This window comes from Girardinichthys multiradiatus, chromosome 1, assembly GCF_021462225.1.
Source record: "Girardinichthys multiradiatus isolate DD_20200921_A chromosome 1, DD_fGirMul_XY1, whole genome shotgun sequence".
NCBI lineage: Eukaryota > Metazoa > Chordata > Actinopteri > Cyprinodontiformes > Goodeidae > Girardinichthys > Girardinichthys multiradiatus.
The window spans coordinates 16,195,295-16,214,696 of record NC_061794.1 but is presented as its reverse complement, the minus strand read 5'-3'; the positions used below and the strand labels follow the sequence as shown (position 1 = coordinate 16,214,696).

The 19,402-nt window shown below is 40.1% G+C and overlaps 1 protein-coding gene across 1 annotated transcript; it reads right to left on the bottom strand.

Annotated features, from left to right (window-relative positions):
• Positions 1-2,339: 2,339 nt before the first annotated feature.
• rhoab (ras homolog gene family, member Ab) lies at positions 2,340-12,373 on the bottom strand. Its single transcript, XM_047364432.1, has 5 exons — positions 12,221-12,373; positions 7,019-7,176; positions 6,312-6,432; positions 5,672-5,802; positions 2,340-4,713 (listed from the first exon to the last, which is right to left on the bottom strand). The coding sequence occupies exons 2-5, from the start codon at positions 7,172-7,174 to the stop codon at positions 4,540-4,542; spliced, it is 582 nt and encodes a 193-aa protein (XP_047220388.1). The 5' UTR covers positions 7,175-7,176; positions 12,221-12,373; the 3' UTR covers positions 2,340-4,539.
• Positions 12,374-19,402: the final 7,029 nt, after the last annotated feature.

Sequence of the window (19,402 nt, the reverse complement as noted above, 5' to 3'; positions counted from 1 at the left end):
TAAGTCATGACTCATCCCTTAAATATCTTTTCTCAGCATTTCTGCTGGTTTTCTAAGTAGATACGTTATTTCAAGGCAAACATTTCTGACACAATGAGGGTGTCTAGAGTCTGACCTTCAAAATACGGAATCAGCACTAGCATTTATGGAGTGAGGACATATATAGAACAGCGAGGCACAATTTGTAATCTGCACTACAACATATGGAGTGATGACGTATGGTATGGAACAGTGGGATACAATACGGACTCTGCACTACCATATATGGAGTGATGATGTATCACATGGAACAGCAGATCACAATATAGAATCAGTCCTAGCATATATGGGGTGGTAAAATATTGCTTAGGAGAGCAGGGCTCAATATGGAATCAGTACCACCAAATATGACTTGATTACATATCGTATAGAATAGAATGGCACAATATGTAATCAGCATTACAATACATGGAGTGCAATACTCATGGAGGTCTAAGAAAATAAGAAATAGCCTTTTATTGAGCTAACAAAAACAGTGTTTCACTGTTCGACATATTTTTTCAGTCAGGATTCGTCAGGTTGGAGACTAGGAAATGGTAAAAACTACTGTTGAACGGTATAGAATAATGCAGCGGGGTTACAGCTGTTTGCTTCAATCATCTTAGATGCATTATTTTCTAACAGCTGGACTGTGCTCCAAAACACAACTATCCGACCTCTGTTCTGGATACATTAACAAGCATTGCTACTAATCTATATTTGCAGCAGTTATATAGTCAAAGGCAATGGCTTTTTTATGTTATGCTTATGTTCATAAAAATACAAAGACATTTTGCACAAAAATGACATGAAAATGAACAGAAATAAGAAAAACCACAAATCATACATGCAAGTCTTTATTATCAATTTGTTTGAGTCCATCATTGATGCCTTTTATCTTCGCAACCGTCAGTAGGGTGTTGGTCCATTAGGTCTCATCTTTCACATTTGTCCTGACTTTCTCCTCTTTACTAGATAAATTGCCAAATAAGCCAACATGTGTTCACATTTGACCGAAAGACGTCACTATCACTACTTTCTTCTTGGTTTGGCCATCGTGTTCTGCTAATGTCATATTGCCTCCAGTATTAGGTGTTCTGTAACCAATGTCATCGTTCCTTTGACACCTGCAGCATGTCAAATGTAGAAATGAATGTAACTACTGTAAGCTCCAAAAATATAAAAACAAAATGTGAAAGAAAAACTATGTTCTTCACGATGTCCTCCATATTTCTTCAAGTCGTCACATTTTTTACGGGTTGAAGTAAGCAGTAGCTTTCAGTTTTTCTCTTTTAACTGTAAAAACTTTTTATGAAGTGAAGGTTGTCCTTCTTTAATATTTCATCCAAGTTGTTTAACTCAAAGTATTTTCTCAGAACATGATGCCTCCACTGTGCTAGACAGTTGGGGTAATTTTATAAATTGTATTTCATCCAGCAGATATCCAATTATTGTGGCCAAAAGATTTTAATCCTTTAATTATCAACCCCCCTGAGCTCCTGGGGAGGTGCTTTTCTGAAGATTATATTCGGTTTGAATGGATGAATGGATTAACATTCAAGCCAATATATTTCTGATGTCTACATATATTATTAAAAACATTTAGTCAAGACTGACAGGTTACAAGATGCGAAGACACTTTATTGTTTAGCAGATAGCTTAAATAAACCTTTGGATTGAACCCAAAATAAACACATTTTAATAGAGAAGCCTAATTTAAAAAAAAAAAGCCTTTATTTAATGTTTATTTTTTCTTTATGTTTAGTTAGTTTTTCCTTAAAAGAATAGACTCACCAGGCTTCAGTCTACTGCATAAATTCCACAGCAACAGACTTTTTCTTCTAGGGAGACGACCATTGGGCACATTGAGGTTTCATGGCATGATAAACTACGTAAAACACAGCTTGGCAGAATTCCTAGATTTAAACAGTGAAACATTTTAAACAGTGGGCTGCTCGTTTTCTGTAAGTACCAGCCTTTCATCCAGTTGACTGGAAGTGCAGCACTGCATCGTGCTTTATTCAACACACTTTCTCTGGCTTTTAACTCCATGGATTGGTCATTACAAATGAAGTTTATTTGAAACCATTAGCTTTTAAAACCTGGGTTAACCTGCAAATGCCTATAAACCAAACTGATTTTTCCTGAAACAAAAACTTGAAGCTGCTGGACTATAAATCAGACGTTTTATTTACTTGGTTCATCAATAATAATCAATGCAGTGCTTTTACTAACCAAGAAGCACAAGAATGAATACCTCCTATACTCCTGTCATGTTTTATTTACATGTAAAGACCCTTAAAACCACAATGAACATAAGATGGGTGTTATAGAAAGTAATTTATTACACAAACCAAAGCTAGTTTACAAATAGTTTCCAGTCATGTGCGTGTGTAGTCTAGTATGAACCAACCCCACATTTCATATTTACAGACTTTGCATACAGCGTGGATTTCCTGTTCCTCCATTTATGTCACTGCTTCAGCATCCCAAAATCAGGATTTAAAAATGAAGAGTAAAATCTAAAAATTAAAAAAATGATTTGTACATTATGAGACTTAAGCCCATTTATGACCCCCCTCCTCTGTCTTTTCAGCCAGGTTTGTGTGCAAAACAAAAAAAAAAAGCCGGCACTCATGGCCCTGACGGTGCTCTAGACAGGCAGCCCGGAGGCCAGCCTTTCTCCTGACTGCCTAACAACAGCATCTGGCAGGGATGATTGATGGTTTCTTACAACCAAACTGTAAATATGAAAAATTCCAGTAAAGCGCCAAGAAAGGAAAATAAACAAAGAAACTAAAGCAACATGAATAATTTCCTAGACTTCCACCTCCTATTTTTGTTTTTAAATACTGATAGACATGTTTATGAATGTATTTTGTTTTTTAAAAAGCTGAAAATAAAATACAACATAAGACTGGTTTCTGGAACAGGCTCCACCCAGTAGGCCAGGAAGAAGAACAGGAGGGTATAATGCTGCCAAGAGACCCTGACTCTGCCAGTTTAACATTAAATTAAACTGCTTATTAACCCAAATAAAGACTGGCCATACATCTTTTTAAGAAAAGGTCTTAAAAATACTCCAAAATGAACAGCAGGAAGTTGAACCTTTAACTGCACAGCAACTCAGATTACCTGCACAAAATCCATCTGGCTGGCCAACCAAACGAATCTGACATTCCCGTGTAAAATATTCCAGATAAACCGTTTTACATGTTTTTATTTGTCCACTTTTCTAATAAAGCAGATGGGAGCAGTTTAACTGAAATATGTAAATAACGGTCCATCTTTCTCAAAAATGAATTATTACTGTATGTTCAACATTTTTTCATGCCTAAACACAAGGCTTTCATTGTTCATCCCAAACAAGAGGATCAATTTTTGTGCATGTAAACAATATTTCCCACCCTCTCCTTGTTCTTTGTCCTGGTCTAAACGTCAGGGCAGGAAGTTACCTTTGTCATCCAGTGGGACCGCGATGCCTCTGCCACTTCCACTGATTCAGTCCAACAGGTTTAAATGTAGAAGGAGCATGCAAATGATGGCTGATCACCTTCTCAAAGTAGATCTACCAGGAGCAGTGTAGGCCACCAGTGACATTTCCAGTGATCTTCTGGACAGTCCTAACATAAGATGCTTACAGCTTGACAAATGAGATGATCAAATTTGATCTAAAAATCAACCTTAAGCTTTTTCCTGATGAAACATGTAGATTATCTCAGCAAGACTAAATCTCAATGCGTCTCTCTCTGGGAGTCTGTAAGCGCAGGATTAGACACCGCGAGAGACAATGCGCCACAGAGGCATGAGCATGTCACCTCAAGTGAAACAAATCAGCCCTGCTCATTTCGTATCTTACAGAGAGATGGTTCATGGAGGTACGCTGGAAGGCTATTTTTGGGATGATCCTCATAATAGTTCACTGGTGATTTGCCTACTTTTACGGATGTTCAAGTAATCTGTTTATAGCATTCAACAAGCAATGAAGAGCAAGCAAAACTTAGAGGTGCTCTGATTTGGTGTCCGCTTCATCATGGAGACCTTTGTGGCGGTCCAACGTCAGCCCTAACTCCAGACTAAATCTTCTGGGGATGAATCTTCCCCCCCGGTAAAAAACTAAACAGTCTTCTCAAAAGCGAAGATTTACCTGCCTGATTTTAACAGTGGACTGGAATTTCTCAATCATCTCAATCAGTGTCAGTGGCTTGCTGAAAAAGACCAAATATAACCAACTCTTGGCCGGTAGCTGGTGTAAATCTCCCGCCCCAATGAAACACACACAGGTGAAGAGCCTGATGGTTTACAGCGGTAGTCATTTACCGTGCTCCCTTCTCCCTAAACCCAAGACCCAGGGTAAATACAGTCCAACAAACAGCCTGTTTACAGCGGTAGTCATGTACTGCAGTCTTTGCTTCCCCTCCCCTCCCCTCCCTCTCGTTCTAGTAATCCCTCCTTCCCCACTGAGCCCTATCCCTGGGTGTAACAGCCCAGGACAAAAACAGTCCAAATATGTCTGCCATTTTACAGCAGTGCACATTTATTGTTCTTCTTTCCACGACGGGCTTGCAGCGCTGCCCGGGTGGCCATCTCAAAAACCTCCCGTACGCCATCCTTGGTCTTTGCAGAGCACTCCATGTAACCAAAAGCTGTAATGCGCCCGGCCATGTCCCGCCCTTCCTCTGACTTCACTGGTTCCTGTTGGATGAGGAGACGAATCAGGGGATTGGATTTAAATACATATTTACTGTAAGCATTACCAACATACATCGACATCTCACTGATCAACTGCCAGATTTATTTTGAACATATAAAACAAAGAACATAAGAACCTCATCAATTCAGAACAATTATTCACATAATTAACACTCTTGCAAAGGACTAAGAGCTAGCTTACATTTATCTGATCCAGCCTCCCAACCTTGGTGGCAATTATGAAGCTTACAAATAAATAATCACCAAGATAACATAATCGGCACCATAGCTCCTAATCAAGACAACAAAACAACAGTCAGACATTTTAATCTAAAAGGATTGTATACGATCATAAAATGATCACAAACCCCATGATGACCACCCCAATTAATCCCTTTATTTTTAAACTGAATTATGTTTAGACTTATTTTAGCTCTACGCTCAGACCGTCCAGTAATTTGACAGTCCTAATGGGTATAGAGCAATTTCTTCAGGTCATGTGAACACCATGTTTAGATTTGATTTACTCCTTAAATTAGAACCCAACTATATCAAAAAAGTACAATGTTAAAAACAAAGTACAACGAATAATGAAAAAGTGTTCGATTTACCATTTGTTTATCTTTGGACAAAACTGAAACCCTTTTAGACAGTTTATTTAGAATATGATTAACAGATTTTAAGCAATTTTTGTTAATTGTGACACCCAGGAATTTTATTTCATGTACATTATCTATCTTGACACATTCCATTTGAGTTTTTGTCTTTATTGCCAGTTTATTCATGTCAAACCTTACCGTTACCTCGTTAATTTCAGAGGTAAATAAAGTTGCAACAGACCCAAGTAAAATCAGGTGTTTTGCAAATACTGATACACATAAATAAACCCAAACACAGAGCCCTGTGGTACACAAACACAATGTTGAAACATTCAGAGCATCCTTCTCAGGTGAAGAAGTACCTGCTTCATCTTGGCCAGCTCTCGACGTGTGTGCTCATCATTACGTAGATCTTTCTTGTTTCCTACAAGGATTATGGGGACATTTGGGCAGAAGTGTTTGACCTCCGGGGTCCATTTCTCAGGAATGTTTTCTGTCATTTTAAACACAAAAGAGAAAGAACTTGATCACATACTCTTACCAAAACGGCTCAATGTAGGAAGATGCATAGGAATGATTAATTACGTTAAAGCTGCCACAAAAACTTAAGTTTGGTATAAGACTATTTTGCAACAGCTATCCAATTTTCCCAATTGTCTTGACTTGATTATTTAAAATGTTTGGATTAATAACTGCCACATGTGCAAATCCCCCTCAATATGATTAAAGAAGATATATTCTCATCATAAGAGGGAAAAAACCCGACTCGTGTTACAGCTGGGAAACATGCCACAATTTGAAAACTTCATTAGAGGGCTTGCCAAATCTTCCTCTTCAAAAAGTCTTAAAAGTTAAAGCTGAATGAGTTCAACCTACAAGCAACTTTAAAGAAAATTGGAAGAAAAAAAAAAACAGGGAAGTGTGTTGGAAAAACAGAAGCATGAAGTTTTACGTCATGCTTCAATGTCTGTGTGGGTGTGTAAGCGTGTGGTTTTTACTTACCCAAGCTGTCAGGGCTGTCGATGGAAAAACACATGAGGATGACGTCAGTGTCTGGGTAGGAGAGGGGTCTCAGCCTGTCGTAGTCCTCCTGACCAGCTGTGTCCCAGAGAGCCAACTCCACCTGAATGAAGCAAACAATGACATGAGAACAGGGCTACATTTCATTTTAAGAGAGAAAAAAAGGACAAAAACGGGACAGAAATCTTAACTTTCATTTTAGTAAAATAAAATATTCATTCAAATCTCAACGTCTGGCATTCAATTCATTTAAATGACGTGACCTAAAATCTATCAAATACAATTCTAATTAGAAAAGGCACAACGGACCAAGCCCGTTATAAAAATCTGACCCACATGAAGCAGCTTGTGCCGTCCTTTAAAGCACCTGGGTTAACAATTAACTGGCCACTAAAGACTCAGTCTCGGCCTCCCACAATCCCATTAACCCAGAATGAGGTCAGGACTTCCAAATATGTGGCAGATGAGAGGCCGTGTCAAACAGTTATCCGAAAAAGCGCTCTGATAGGTCATGGATGAGAAAATTATGAGATTTCACACAACCTATCCGTGTCTGTGCACAGAATATGTAGACAGACTGCAGTAGGAATAGAAACCTACTGAAATCATACAAAAAAACCACTATGTGAATAAGCAGCAACCCCATCAAATGACATCAACAGGGAACAGGATTGTATCAGATGTCCTACCTGTTTGCCGTCCACCTCGATGTCAGCAACATAGTTCTCAAAAACTGTGGGAACATAGACCTCAGGGAACTGGTCCTTGCTGAAGACAATAAGAAGGCAAGTCTTCCCACATGCACCATCCCCAACTATAACCAGCTTCTTCCGGATGGCTGCCATCCCTGGAGACCAATAGAGAGAGTTAGGGTCAGTTTCAAGGAGGCACAAACATCACTTGAATAAAAAAATAAAATAAAAAATGTCTAATATGTTTGCCTTCTGTTGATCAAAGAGCCCCTTTATGGTATGGTGGTATAGACCCGCTCAGTGCAGATGTTAATGCAACACCACGCTTTACACCTTCACCCACACAGACTAAAAACTGTTTTCACAACCTCAGGTACAGGGGTGCTTGGCTACAAAGACATAATTAAATCTCAAACTGAAAATATTGATCCCACATATTTAATTGATGTTTTAATAAAATAGTGCTCTGTTAGAGGATTAGTTTAATTCAAGGCCAGCGTGCACCTATGGACGGGTAGGAAACACACTAATGTAGCCCCAGATCTTTCTATATCCGGGGCTTCCTGTTCTCACAAAGCATCAAACATTAACAGCACAGGGGAGAAATGTGTGAGCTAACAGTAAGTCACATTTAGCCAAGGCTCTGGTAATTCAGTATACCAGGAAACCCAAGAGTGTAGGTGGCCAACTGAGTTAAAGGAAGTCAGAGCAAATAATGACACGCACTCTCTAAACGTGCAGCTTTACTTGCAGACAAAGAGTCATCTCTGTCCAACAAAATATACTGATGGGTGTGGACAATGACTTTATTTACCAGGCATACATTAAATACATCTCATTTCTAGAGAGTTTTGTACTTTCATATAAAACACGCCGAACTAAGCTACTACATTGGTGCCATCTGATCTTTCATCTCTAAATGGATTTAGGTGTGAAAAACTAATGTGTATGCCCTGGATCACCAGCTTACTGTAGATGATAGTTGGATCTGAAACAGTAACTACCCAACTGGCTCTCCTTTGTTAATCTCAGACGAAGAAAAAAAAAAAAGGTTAAGAAATTATGCTGCTAATGGTTCATTCACAGTCTTTTCTCCCTCAAGTCCCATTAGGTTTCATCTCAGATGCACCAAAGCCCTATGAGATGCTGCAAGTGTCCTAGTATGGTTCATGGATAGTCTTAAGTAGGACAGCTGAGTCAAAATACATCAGACCATTCCCTTTATGATTGTGGATAAAAAAGAAGACAAAATTGGGACATCTGTAGCCTGGAGCTTGGTCTGTGGTCAGCATTTGAATAAAACTGCCAGTGGGAAAACAGATGTGTGACCTGCTTTTAACAAATGTTGTTTAGGTGGCTTCCACCAAGTATTCAAATATACTGCACTTAATCATGAGCAAGAAGCCTAGCACAGACAATCTAAGGCAGCTTCTATTTCACAATGGAAGGATGAGACTTTATTTGGTGTGTAACTTCTGCAGGTTTAGTCAGAGCAGAAAAACAAACAAAAATAACATCAAGGCTAAAGAAAAAAGAAAAACCTCCCTCAGCAATGAAAATAGTCAGTAAAATAAAAAGACAAAAATCAGACAAATAAAAGACAGGTGAATATTCAGTTCTGTCAAGAACCAGAATCATGTGCAGCCCTGAATTAATCAGCTGAAAACATGCAAACATCTGAGCTAAAAAGGACCAACAATAACCATTAAAGCTTCTTCCTAGTCACAGATAAACAATGATTCTCTCCAGGACTGGGTTCACGTGACTTAGCAGGAAGGGCACTGGATAATGAGTATAAGAATGACCGTAAAAATGAGATACAACTATGAACAGTCAATAGCTGGGTGATAAACACAAGTTTCCCAACAGAAAGGCTTGAATGATACTTTAAAACACACTGAACCAATAATTAGATTGTCCCTCAGAGAAATGTCTTCTGATAAGATGTCACAGCTCTTTTAAAAAGGGATAATATCCAATTTAAAAATGGACTAACAGAATATAATGTCTAAGAGAAAGCCATGAAAACACCAGTGTGTCAAGCCCACTGCCAGAAGTTCTCAAAATAAAGTGTTGAGTGCAACACTTTCCAATAGGCATTAAGGTGTTGTTGGATAGCTCTTGGTGCATTAGTAGCCACCTTTTACATGATGATTCACCATCTTGTCCTTTACACAAGACAAAGTTGCATTTACAGGCCTGTGTATGCCGCTGGCAGGAAATATCCAACAGTCTTCCGACGGGAAAATTAGCTCCCGTTTCAGGCTGATAAATATTTCAGCCTCAGACAAAAAACAAAACAAAAAAAACTTGGCGGGGGCTTTTGTTTTACCACCTGACAAGTGTTTTTGTGAGGAACAACACATCATTTAGACTCCTTCCATTCAAAAACCATTGTAGTTTGCAGCATATGCACAATTAAGACAGAACGAGGAAAACGTCTCCTTTTTAAATTGGCTACTTTGTAGAATATGCATTACATTGATTCTGTTCTCATCAGAACACCATAAAGATTTTAAGTTCCAAAAAGTACTCATCACATGTGTTAGTCCTGTATGTTTGTGTCATCCATGTGTAATAGGTAAACAGTGAATCTTTGTAATGAATTCAGAAAGAACAACTGGATTTATAGATGTAACTGGAACGTGAATAAAATATCCTATTTTATACTGATAGGTAAAGCGTATGCCGTTTGATGTGTTTGGTTAATATATACAATCACTCAGCAAAAATATTTCTTGTTTTTGAAAGTTATGACTACCGAAACCAAACCTGCTCCCAACACCCAAATACCAAACAAGATTCTTTGTATGTTAACTTGTTGAACGACAATCACTGGGTACAACTGCCTTGTGCTTTAAATAGTCGTCTATTCTTAGATTGATGAAACGACAGCGAGATGTTATCTCACACTATTAAATGAGATGAAGTCAGTCTAAGGTATGTGTGCTCTACTTCAGGCTTTTAAGCCAAGTCAGCAACAACTAGCAAGAAAGAAATTTGCAAAAATGACAATATGCTGTCTGGATAGACACCAGATGCTGTACAGAAATATTTAAAGACTTTCACGTCAAAAATTGCCGTCTTTGTCTTTCGGTTGTTGTCAGCGGTCTAAAGCTAGGAAAACAAACATACATGAACAAACTCTGAAAGGTTGCTCATGTTCACAGGGTCCTGTCACTTAAAACAGAGCAGATGCAGGTAAATTGAGCGATTTTCAAAAATATCCACTCAACCAAGTAATCATGCTGCAAATACAGTACCGTTTGTGTGACAACAATAAAATATCTGCGCAGACACAACAGTAGCAAGAGACAATCAGCTCAGCATATGCACTGAAGCATCTGAAACGACATCTACTTGTAACAGGAAAAGAACTGTGATGTCATTGGTCATCTTTAATATCTCAATTTAAGTATAAATAATTAGCCTTATTGGGGTTATTACTGATATGTGAAACAGTTGATGCACAAATAAAAACATGATTATAGGCAGATGTAAAACAAAAAAACACTGTTGGGAAAGTATGCCATTAAATTTTATAAAATTATATTTTTTGTGTAAGCACAACTTCTGAAATTGGACCTAAGATCTCCAATAAATACTGCATCAGACAAATTACAGTCAATTCTAAACAAGGAATAAAGAAATATTGAACACTTGCTTTTGTCATTCTACAGATACTGAGGATCATTTCCCAAAAGGAAGGTATTAACCAGCCACGGGTTTAAAGCGGACCCTGATTGACTTCCTTCAGCATAATTTAGGAGAGATGAATTTAATAAATGGCTTTGAGGTCAAGTGCATGAAAAATAAGCACTGAAACCCTGCTCACACCCACCCATGTCTTAGGCACAGCAAAAGAGCCATAATAATATTCCAGTGGTATACATGCTATTCACTGGAAAGAATTAAAAAAATGTTTTTAGCTGGTTATTTTGCAAAAATGATCGTTATTTTACAGTTAAACTTTGGATTTTCTTGTGTTCATAGTGTATAATGTAATCTACAAAATAATTGTATTAATTATTATTAATAATAATAATACATAGCTTAAATATATTAAATACTCAAGATGCTGTTGGCAAACATGAAAAAAAAAAAAGACTGCTGCTTATATTATCACAAACAGGAAAATATCACATTTTGATTTCTCATTACAATTAAGAAAATAAAACGCCCAAGCTCCCAGAGCTTCGTCACAGAATCAACAGCGAGGAATATTAATGAAAAACGAGAAGGATGTCATTATCACAGCCCCGAGTGATCAGACATTTAGCCAAGTGGAAAACTGGCATTGATCGAAGGGCTGAAAACCCCTACAAGCAAGGCATAGATAATACAAAGAACAGCTGCGTAACCGACGAAAGCTACCAGTGTGAAACGAAACTTTTTTGTTTTTTTTTTCTTAAACTGCAAGACACTGGGTGGGTCACCAGAAAGATGGCGTCATCACGGAGGCAACAGATGGCTAGTGTGTCCGCAGTGGAAGAATGGGTGGGTGGCCCCGACACACACTAAACACACACAAGTCAAATCAATACATTTGATATGGTTAAATTGTCTACAACAAAATATGATTGAATGTCGAATACATTTAATAGAATACAAATATGCTGTCCAATTACTAATAATGCGTAAAATCTAAAACAAAAACGACGTTCAACGCGGATGTAGTGTTTAAAGTAACTTTACCGTCTGTTTAACTTTATATACCGTACATATCGGGAAAAAAATATTTTACCAAAGGACAAACTATTGAGAGACAGGATGCTGCCTGATTAACCGAGGCAAGTACGGAAAAAAGGACCTAATTGTTTGGTTACGGCTCGCAAATCTAGGCCGGTCGTTGAAACTCAGTTTTTAAGCCTGGCATAGTTCTCAGAGTTCCAATGAAAGCCTCCTACACTGAATGTGAAATACATTTCAGTCGCACGAATTCCTGTACTAAGAAGACGACTGATGTGTTTAAACAACCAATGTGGCAACTGCTGAAGAAGCACAGAAACCGAGTTCGGACAGTGGGGGGGGGGGAGCTTATTCAGCTACGGTAAGCTAACCGCGCTAGCTTTTAGCCTCGCTAGTTCGGCCTCCCAAAACCAAGGACAACTTAAAAAAATTATGTTCTAAACTTTTAAACAAACCAACACCCAACAGGTGTCGTCTCAAAAACATTATGCCATCAATCAAGTAGTTTACCTTCAGTTTATATGCCAAGCGGTCGGGTTTTTCAGTATTTCTTGAAGCTACGCGGCTCTCCAGTCTCTCTCTGCTTCCTCCCGTCTCAGTCTGATACAATGAATTAGTTCACGGGAGCGCGCCTCCAATGTTATGGGGTTTGTGGCTGGGGGAGGGGTGGCGGACACGAGCCGAGAGCCACGCCTGCGCGGGCACGTCTGGAAGCGAGCACGTCCAGGGAAATATGTAATGATAGTGAATTTAGCCATCAACGCTGTCTGTTTGCAGGCGTGGCATCTGCTCAATGTTCGTAAAGTTCTTATGATTAACGTGTTTCTCACTCACTCACAGTCTGAGTATCACCAGTAGTAGAACTTTAGAAAGGGTTTACAAAAGGGTTTAAAAACTGAAAACCCAAATGTTGCATTTGTTAAACCTCTACTTGGAGTCCAAATATACTCCAAAGCCCGAAGTTCCCTTGACTTTAAACGCTAGTGTTTTTGCCAGCGTCCAGTGCCAATAAAAACACTAAACTGTTAGTATGCTCGTTCCAGCATCTAGAAAATAAATGCTATGTTTGCACAAGGCTAACAGGTTTAAACATGGTTAAGGTACTATATAAATAAACTTGACTTGACTCACTACCCGTATGAATCGGAAGTTAAGCTTCTTGCCCCACCTAGCGGTTATTTAAGATAATACGCTACTGTAAAAATAAAAATTCCTTTTTTGTTTTTGTTGGGCTGTTTGGCCCATTTTATTACAACCTTTTTTCACTTTAAAAGTTGGAAATGACGATACCTATTTTCTTAAATATTTTACTGAAAAGCTATGTTGTTGGGCTATGTTTCTTTATAGTTATTCTTTTATTTTCTTGCCTTTTGGCCACTATGTCACAATCAAAGTCATGAACTTGCTCAACAAGTGAATGTGTAAGGACAAGCAGGTATAAAAACAGAATACTTGTATGAATTCCAGATCTTTTTAACAGCATGCATATTAGGATTTTCGCTTTTTAAACATTGCAAATGTTGGTTCAAATGCAAATTTAAAAAGATCTACAGTATCGGTATCTACTGTTGAAAACCTTACCAACAACATCTTGTAATAATACAATGCAGTTTTATTAGTTATTCAGTGCTCCATATAATGGCTGGCAAAGAGAAATAAAGATGGCAGATCATACATAATTGCATACCTTTAGAGGTGATATATTAAAAACTCTCAACACAAGTGCAAGTATCCACGACCCAAATACTAATCAACCTATACTTTAACCCAAATTATTATATTCCCTATGTTAAATTACTTTAACATAACAATCATGAAAAAAAATAAAATAAAACCCAAAATAATCATTATTTATTGCAGCAATGGAAAACTCATTTGGTACAAGTACTATTACGACTTGTCTGGGTCTACCAGAGTTGGGCCAGGATGGAAGCTGTGGAAAGATGCTACTGAAACACTCCAGCACATTATAGCACAGTGTAGGAGGGTTTGACAGGGCCAAAATCCCGATTTACATCCAGATCTAGACTGTCAAACATGTGAGTGCTGGTCAATTGAAAATTATAGCAGAAGAAAAAGGCACTTCAGGAAGTGTACATGTGAAGCACAAGAATTATAAGGAGCTTCAGAAAGAAGTGGAGAGGTTTTTGAAAGTAAATGACTCATAAGTAGTAATCAGTGTTCATTATAGGGACCAAACCTGAGGACATAAATTTGCGTATTAGAGGAATAATGTCCTATTGGACCAATTGTCTCCTATAGGGATCTGTGGAACGTTCTACTTTATCCGGAACCGGGTTGCGGGGGCAGCAGACTCAGTAGAGACGTCCAGACTTCCCTCTCCCCAGAAACCTCCTCCAGCTCCTCTCGGGGAAGCTCAAGGCGTTCAAAGGCCAGCCGAGAGACATAGTCCCTCCAGCTTGTCCTGGGCCATCCCGTGGGCCTCCCCCCGGTGGGACATGCCTGGAACACCTCCTGAGGGAGGCATCCAGGAGGCATCCAATACAGATGCCCGAGCCACCTCAACTGACTCCTCTGGATGTTGAGAAGCAGTGACTATTCCAAGCTCCTCCTGGATGGCCGAGCTCCTCACCCTCTCTCTAAGGAAGAGCCTGGCCACCCTGTGGAGGAAGCTCATTTCAGCCGCTTATATCCGGGATCTCGTTCTTTCAGTCATGACCCAAAGTTCATGCCCATAGGTGAGGGTAAAAACAAAGACTGACCGGTAAATCGAGAGCTTCGCTTTTTGGCTCAGCTCTCTCTTCACCACAAGGGACTGGCACAGCGTCCTCATTACTGCGGCAGCCGCACCGATCTGTCTGTCAATCTCCCGCTCCATTCTCCCCTCACTTGTGAACAAGAACCCGAGATACTTGAACTCCTCCACTTGAAGCAGGAACCCTCCTCCAACAGCTGACAGCATCCCTTACTGCCGGTGTCCACCACCGGGTTTGGGGTTTGCCGCCATTACTGGCACCCCAGACTTTACGACCACAGCTAAGTGCGGCAGCACAGACAATAGAGACAGAGAACATAGTCCACTCTTACTCTATGTCTCCAACCTCCCCAGGATACCAATCAAAGCTCTTCCGGAGGTGGGAGTTGAATACATCCCTGGCCGAGGGCTCCACCAGACGTTCCCTGCAGACCCTCACTATACGCTTGGGCATGCCAAGTTTGTCAGGCTTCCTCCTCTTCCAGCGGATCTAACTCACCACCAGGTGGTGATCGGTGGACATGTAAGCCCCTCTCTTCGCCCGAGTGTCCAAGACATGTGGCCGAAGGTCTGAAGACACGACTACAAAGTCGATCTTCGCCCTCCTGCATAGGGTGTCCTCGTGCCAAGGGCACTGATGAACACCCTTATGCTTGAACATGATGTTCATTATGGACAATCCGTGACTGGCACAGAAGTCCAATAATTAAACACCACTTGGAGTCAGATCGGGGAGGATGTTCCTTCCAGTCACACCACTCCAGGTGTCACTGACGTTTCCCATGTTGGCGTTGAAGTCGCCCAGCAGAATGATTGAGTCCCCGGGGCTGCCTCTCCCCGCGGGCCACTCCAGAGTAAGAGAGGTCAAACTCTCTCAAAGAGCTGGGTTCCAGAGCCCACGCTGTGCATGGAGGTGAGCCCGACTATTGGTAGCCAATATCGCTTGATCTCCCACATGAGCTTAAGCTCCTTCCCCCCTTGGCGAGGTGACATTCCACGTCCCTAGAGCCAGTTGAGGCATCTGGTGATCGGTTCGCCGCGGTGTGTCCACCTTCGTCCAATACCCGATCCTTTTTGCGCTGGTCCCTCATGGTTACCCCTGCAGGAGGTGGACCCACTGGGGGATGACCTCATGTCTCTCTTGCGGGCTTGGCCGGCCGGGTCCCACGAGGAATAATCCGGCCACCAGGCATACGCTGACGTGTCCCAACCTCAGGCCTTGCTCCAGGGTAGGACCCCAGCCCCACCGTACCGGGCGACCTCACATGCCTGGTTCTAGTGGTTCTCATGAAGACGTCTGTTGGAAAATATTGGTGAACAAAAATCATAATGAAGACCAAGAAACACAGCAGACAGGCCCGGGACAAAGCTGTGGAGAAGTTTAAAACAGAGTTAGGTCATTAAAAAATGGTCCTAAGCTCTGGACATCTCACGCAATTCTTGTCAAGTCATCATCTACAAACTTACGGAGAAAAGGCTGTCAACCTAAAGTGACAGCCTAAGCAAGGAGAGCATTGGTCAGCCAAAAGGCCAAAAGCAACTCTGATGGAGCTGCAGAGATGCACAATGCAGGTGGGAGAATGTCACAACAGGACAATTATTATTTGTGCACTCCACAGATCTGGCCTTTATGAAAGAATGGCAATAAGAAAGATATTGAAAAGCGAGTCATGGAAGGGTAGTATTATCCGCAAGAGTTTTATCTAAGAAAAAAAATAAATATTTCTTCGAATGGTGGCTGAAAGATTTGACAACTTAATATATGTAGTCTTTTGTCTTCCCAATCAGTCTGAAACAGAATAAGGTTGGTGGTTTGGCTAAAGGCCGGGCTAACTAGACTCAGTCTAAAAGTCCAGTGTTCAGGTATTTCATATACAGTGACAGTGAGCATGTTTCTCTGTACTGCTGTTTTTTTATTACACAATACAAGCAGAAGTGAGCTGACAAATAAACACTGTTACACTGTTTTTTTGTCTTTGCATCTAAAATGTATCAAAAAAAAACATCAAATACCTAGCTGAGGTTTATGTAAGTTGGCATGTACAGAATTATTATTTTTACTGGAAAGAAATGCTACTGGTAAATATTTTCACTGATGAACACATGTATCTGACTGCACTCTGAAATTAGATTCAGGAAGTTCCAGGTAAAGTCTCTCATAACTTTGTTTATTTTTTTGTCACTTTTATCTATATAAAACAGTGACTTTGGCTGAGTAAAGAGAGGGGGGGGGGGGGGGGGGGGGACATGCAAACAGAACCATCAGGTATAAAAATCCATCTTTATTCGTTCAGCGTTTTGGACCAAAGTTAATATAGTTTGTTTTTGCAGACTCTACCTATAAGCCTAAATATATGTTGTTCCTGTTTATTACTGCTTTCTACACTGCTGTAAAAGAACTTGCCCCACTAGTGAGTTTTTTCTCTCGAGTAAACATGAAAAGCAGTTTTTGAATGAGGATTTCATTTATTATGGGGAAAAAAGTTTTCCAAACTAACCTGGCTCTGTGTCAAAGAGTAATTGCTCTCTAAACCTCATTACTGGCTGTGACATCTGCAATCAAGCGTTGACGATAACTGAAAACAGAAGAATTCTGGCCCACTCTTGTTTTAATTCAGCCTCATTAGGGACGTTTCAAGCATGAACGACCTGTTTAAGATTGGACCACTCCAACTTTTTTGTTTACTTGGATCCATTTAGAGGTGCACTTCGGGGTGTGCTTCAGAATATTTTTCTGCTGCAAAACCCAAGTGCATTTGATGTCAGAATCTGATGTTTGAACATTCTTCTTTAGGAATCTTTGGTAGAGAGCAGAATTTGTGGTTCCCTTCATCTCAGAAACCAAGTCCTGAAGCAGCAAGGCAGCCCCAGATCATCAGACTACCACCTTATATTGTATGTTTTGCTGTTAATGATGCATTTTTCTGAAATACTGTTAATTTTAAGCCAAATGTAACATGACACACATCTTCCAAAAAGTTGTAATTTTGTCTCATGAGTCTGCAGAACATTTTTCCAAAAATCTTGGAAAGTACAAAAATCAAATTGCTTTTTGTACTTATTCAGCTTATCTCTGTCAGGAAGCAAATCTGTTAGAGGTTAGGGGGAGTATACTAACCCTAGTATACTGGGACAACACAAGGCAGTCAAGTTGTAATATACTCAAGTAAAACATCTGTTTCAATAATATGGTCCTACAATGTGTGACTCTTTCCATAGATGTGCTGCCTGTTTGAATTGAATTTATGCATTATTACCAGTTTTTGCAACTCTCATGCCACCAATGAGAGGCAGAATCCCCAAAGTTAAATAAGTATTAGATACAAAGATCATAAATATGATGCACCTTACATTTACTACTTTTTCCTTTAATGGGGCACGCTCAAACTCGGGTAAGACTTTTTTCCATTATGAGAATATCAGAATATTAATTAAGAAGTAAAAAAGAAGTTTCAGCCACTGATGGTGCAGTTTTAAAACTCATTTATCTTCTCAGTTCAACTGAAGTGTCCAAACTTCCAAAAATAAGAAACAGATTTGACATCGCAGTGATCACTTCCAATAATAATAACTTTAATCAAAAAGGACACGTGGAGCAATGATCACATCGCTGACCTTTGTCTGCATGGACTTCATGTTGGTATTGATGAAATTATTTGGCTGTCTGTCATGTTGGAAAATAATTAACCACCTTACACTTTGATTTAAGAAGTGAAAAATGTTACCCCTAGAGGATTTCCTGACAGGTGGAATACAAATCAAAGCAAGAGTACAGGTCCTTCTCAAAATATTAGCATATTATGATAAAGTTCATTATTTTCCATAATGTAATGATGAAAATTTTACATTCATATATTTTAGATTCATTGCACACTAACTGAAATATTTCAGGTCTTTTATTGTCTTAATACGGATGATTTTGGCATACAGCTCATGAAAACCCAAAATTCCTATCTCACAAAATTAGCATATTTCATCCGACCAATAAAAGAAAAGTGTTTTTAATACAAAAAACGTCAACCTTCAAATAATCATGTACAGTTATGCACTCAATACTTGGTCGGGAATCCTTTTGCAGAAATGACTGCTTCAATGCGGCGTGGCATGGAGGCAATCAGCCTGTGGCACTGCTGAGGTCTTATGGAGGCCCAGGATGCTTCGATAGCGGCCTTTAGCTCATCCAGAGTGTTGGGTCTTGAGTCTCTCAACGTTCTCTTCACAATATCCCACAGATTCTCTATGGGGTTCAGGTCAGGAGAGTTGGCAGGCCAATTGAGCCCAGTGATACCATGGTCAGTAAACCATTTACCAGTGGTTTTGGCACTGTGAGCAGGTGCCAGGTCGTGCTGAAAAATGAAATCTTCATCTCCATAAAGCTTTTCAGCAGATGGAAGCATGAAGTGCTCCAAAATCTCCTGATAGCTAGCTGCATTGACCCTGCCCTTGATAAAACACAGTGGACCAACACCAGCAGCTGACACGGCACCCCAGACCATCACTGACTGTGGGTACTTGACACTGGACTTCTGGCATGTTGGCATTTCCTTCTCCCCAGTCTTCCTCCAGACTCTGGCACCTTGATTTCCGAATGACATGCAGAATTTGCTTTCATCCGAAAAAGTACTTTGGACCACTGAGCAACAGTCCAGTGCTGCTTCTCTGTAGCCCAGGTCAGGCACTTCTGCTGCTGTTTCTGGTTCAAAAGTGGCTTGACCTGGGGAATGCGGCACCTGTAGTCCATTTCCTGCAAACGCCTGTGCACGGTGGCTCTGGATGTTTCTACTCCAGACTCAGTCCACTGCTTCCGCAGGTCCCCCAAGGTCTGGAATCGGCCCTTCTCCACAATCTTCCTCAGGGTCCGGACACCTCTTCTCGTTGTGCAGCGTTTTCTGCCACACTTTTTCCTTCCCACAGACTTCCCACTGAGGTGCCTTGATACAGCACTCTGGGAACAGCCTATTCGTTCAGAAATGTCT

Bases quoted from the DNA above. Each gene is read 5' to 3' on its own strand.
- rhoab (XM_047364432.1), bottom strand. From the start codon at position 7,174: ATGGCAGCCATCCGGAAGAAGCTGGTTATAGTTGGGGATGGTGCATGT. The intron at 5,803-6,311 runs GTAAGTAAAAAC...TTAAAATGACAG, and splicing joins CGACAGCCCTGACAGCTTGG to AAAACATTCCTGAGAAATGG. The intron at 4,714-5,671 runs GTACTTCTTCAC...CTCATCCAACAG, and splicing joins AGCTGGCCAAGATGAAGCAG to GAACCAGTGAAGTCAGAGGA.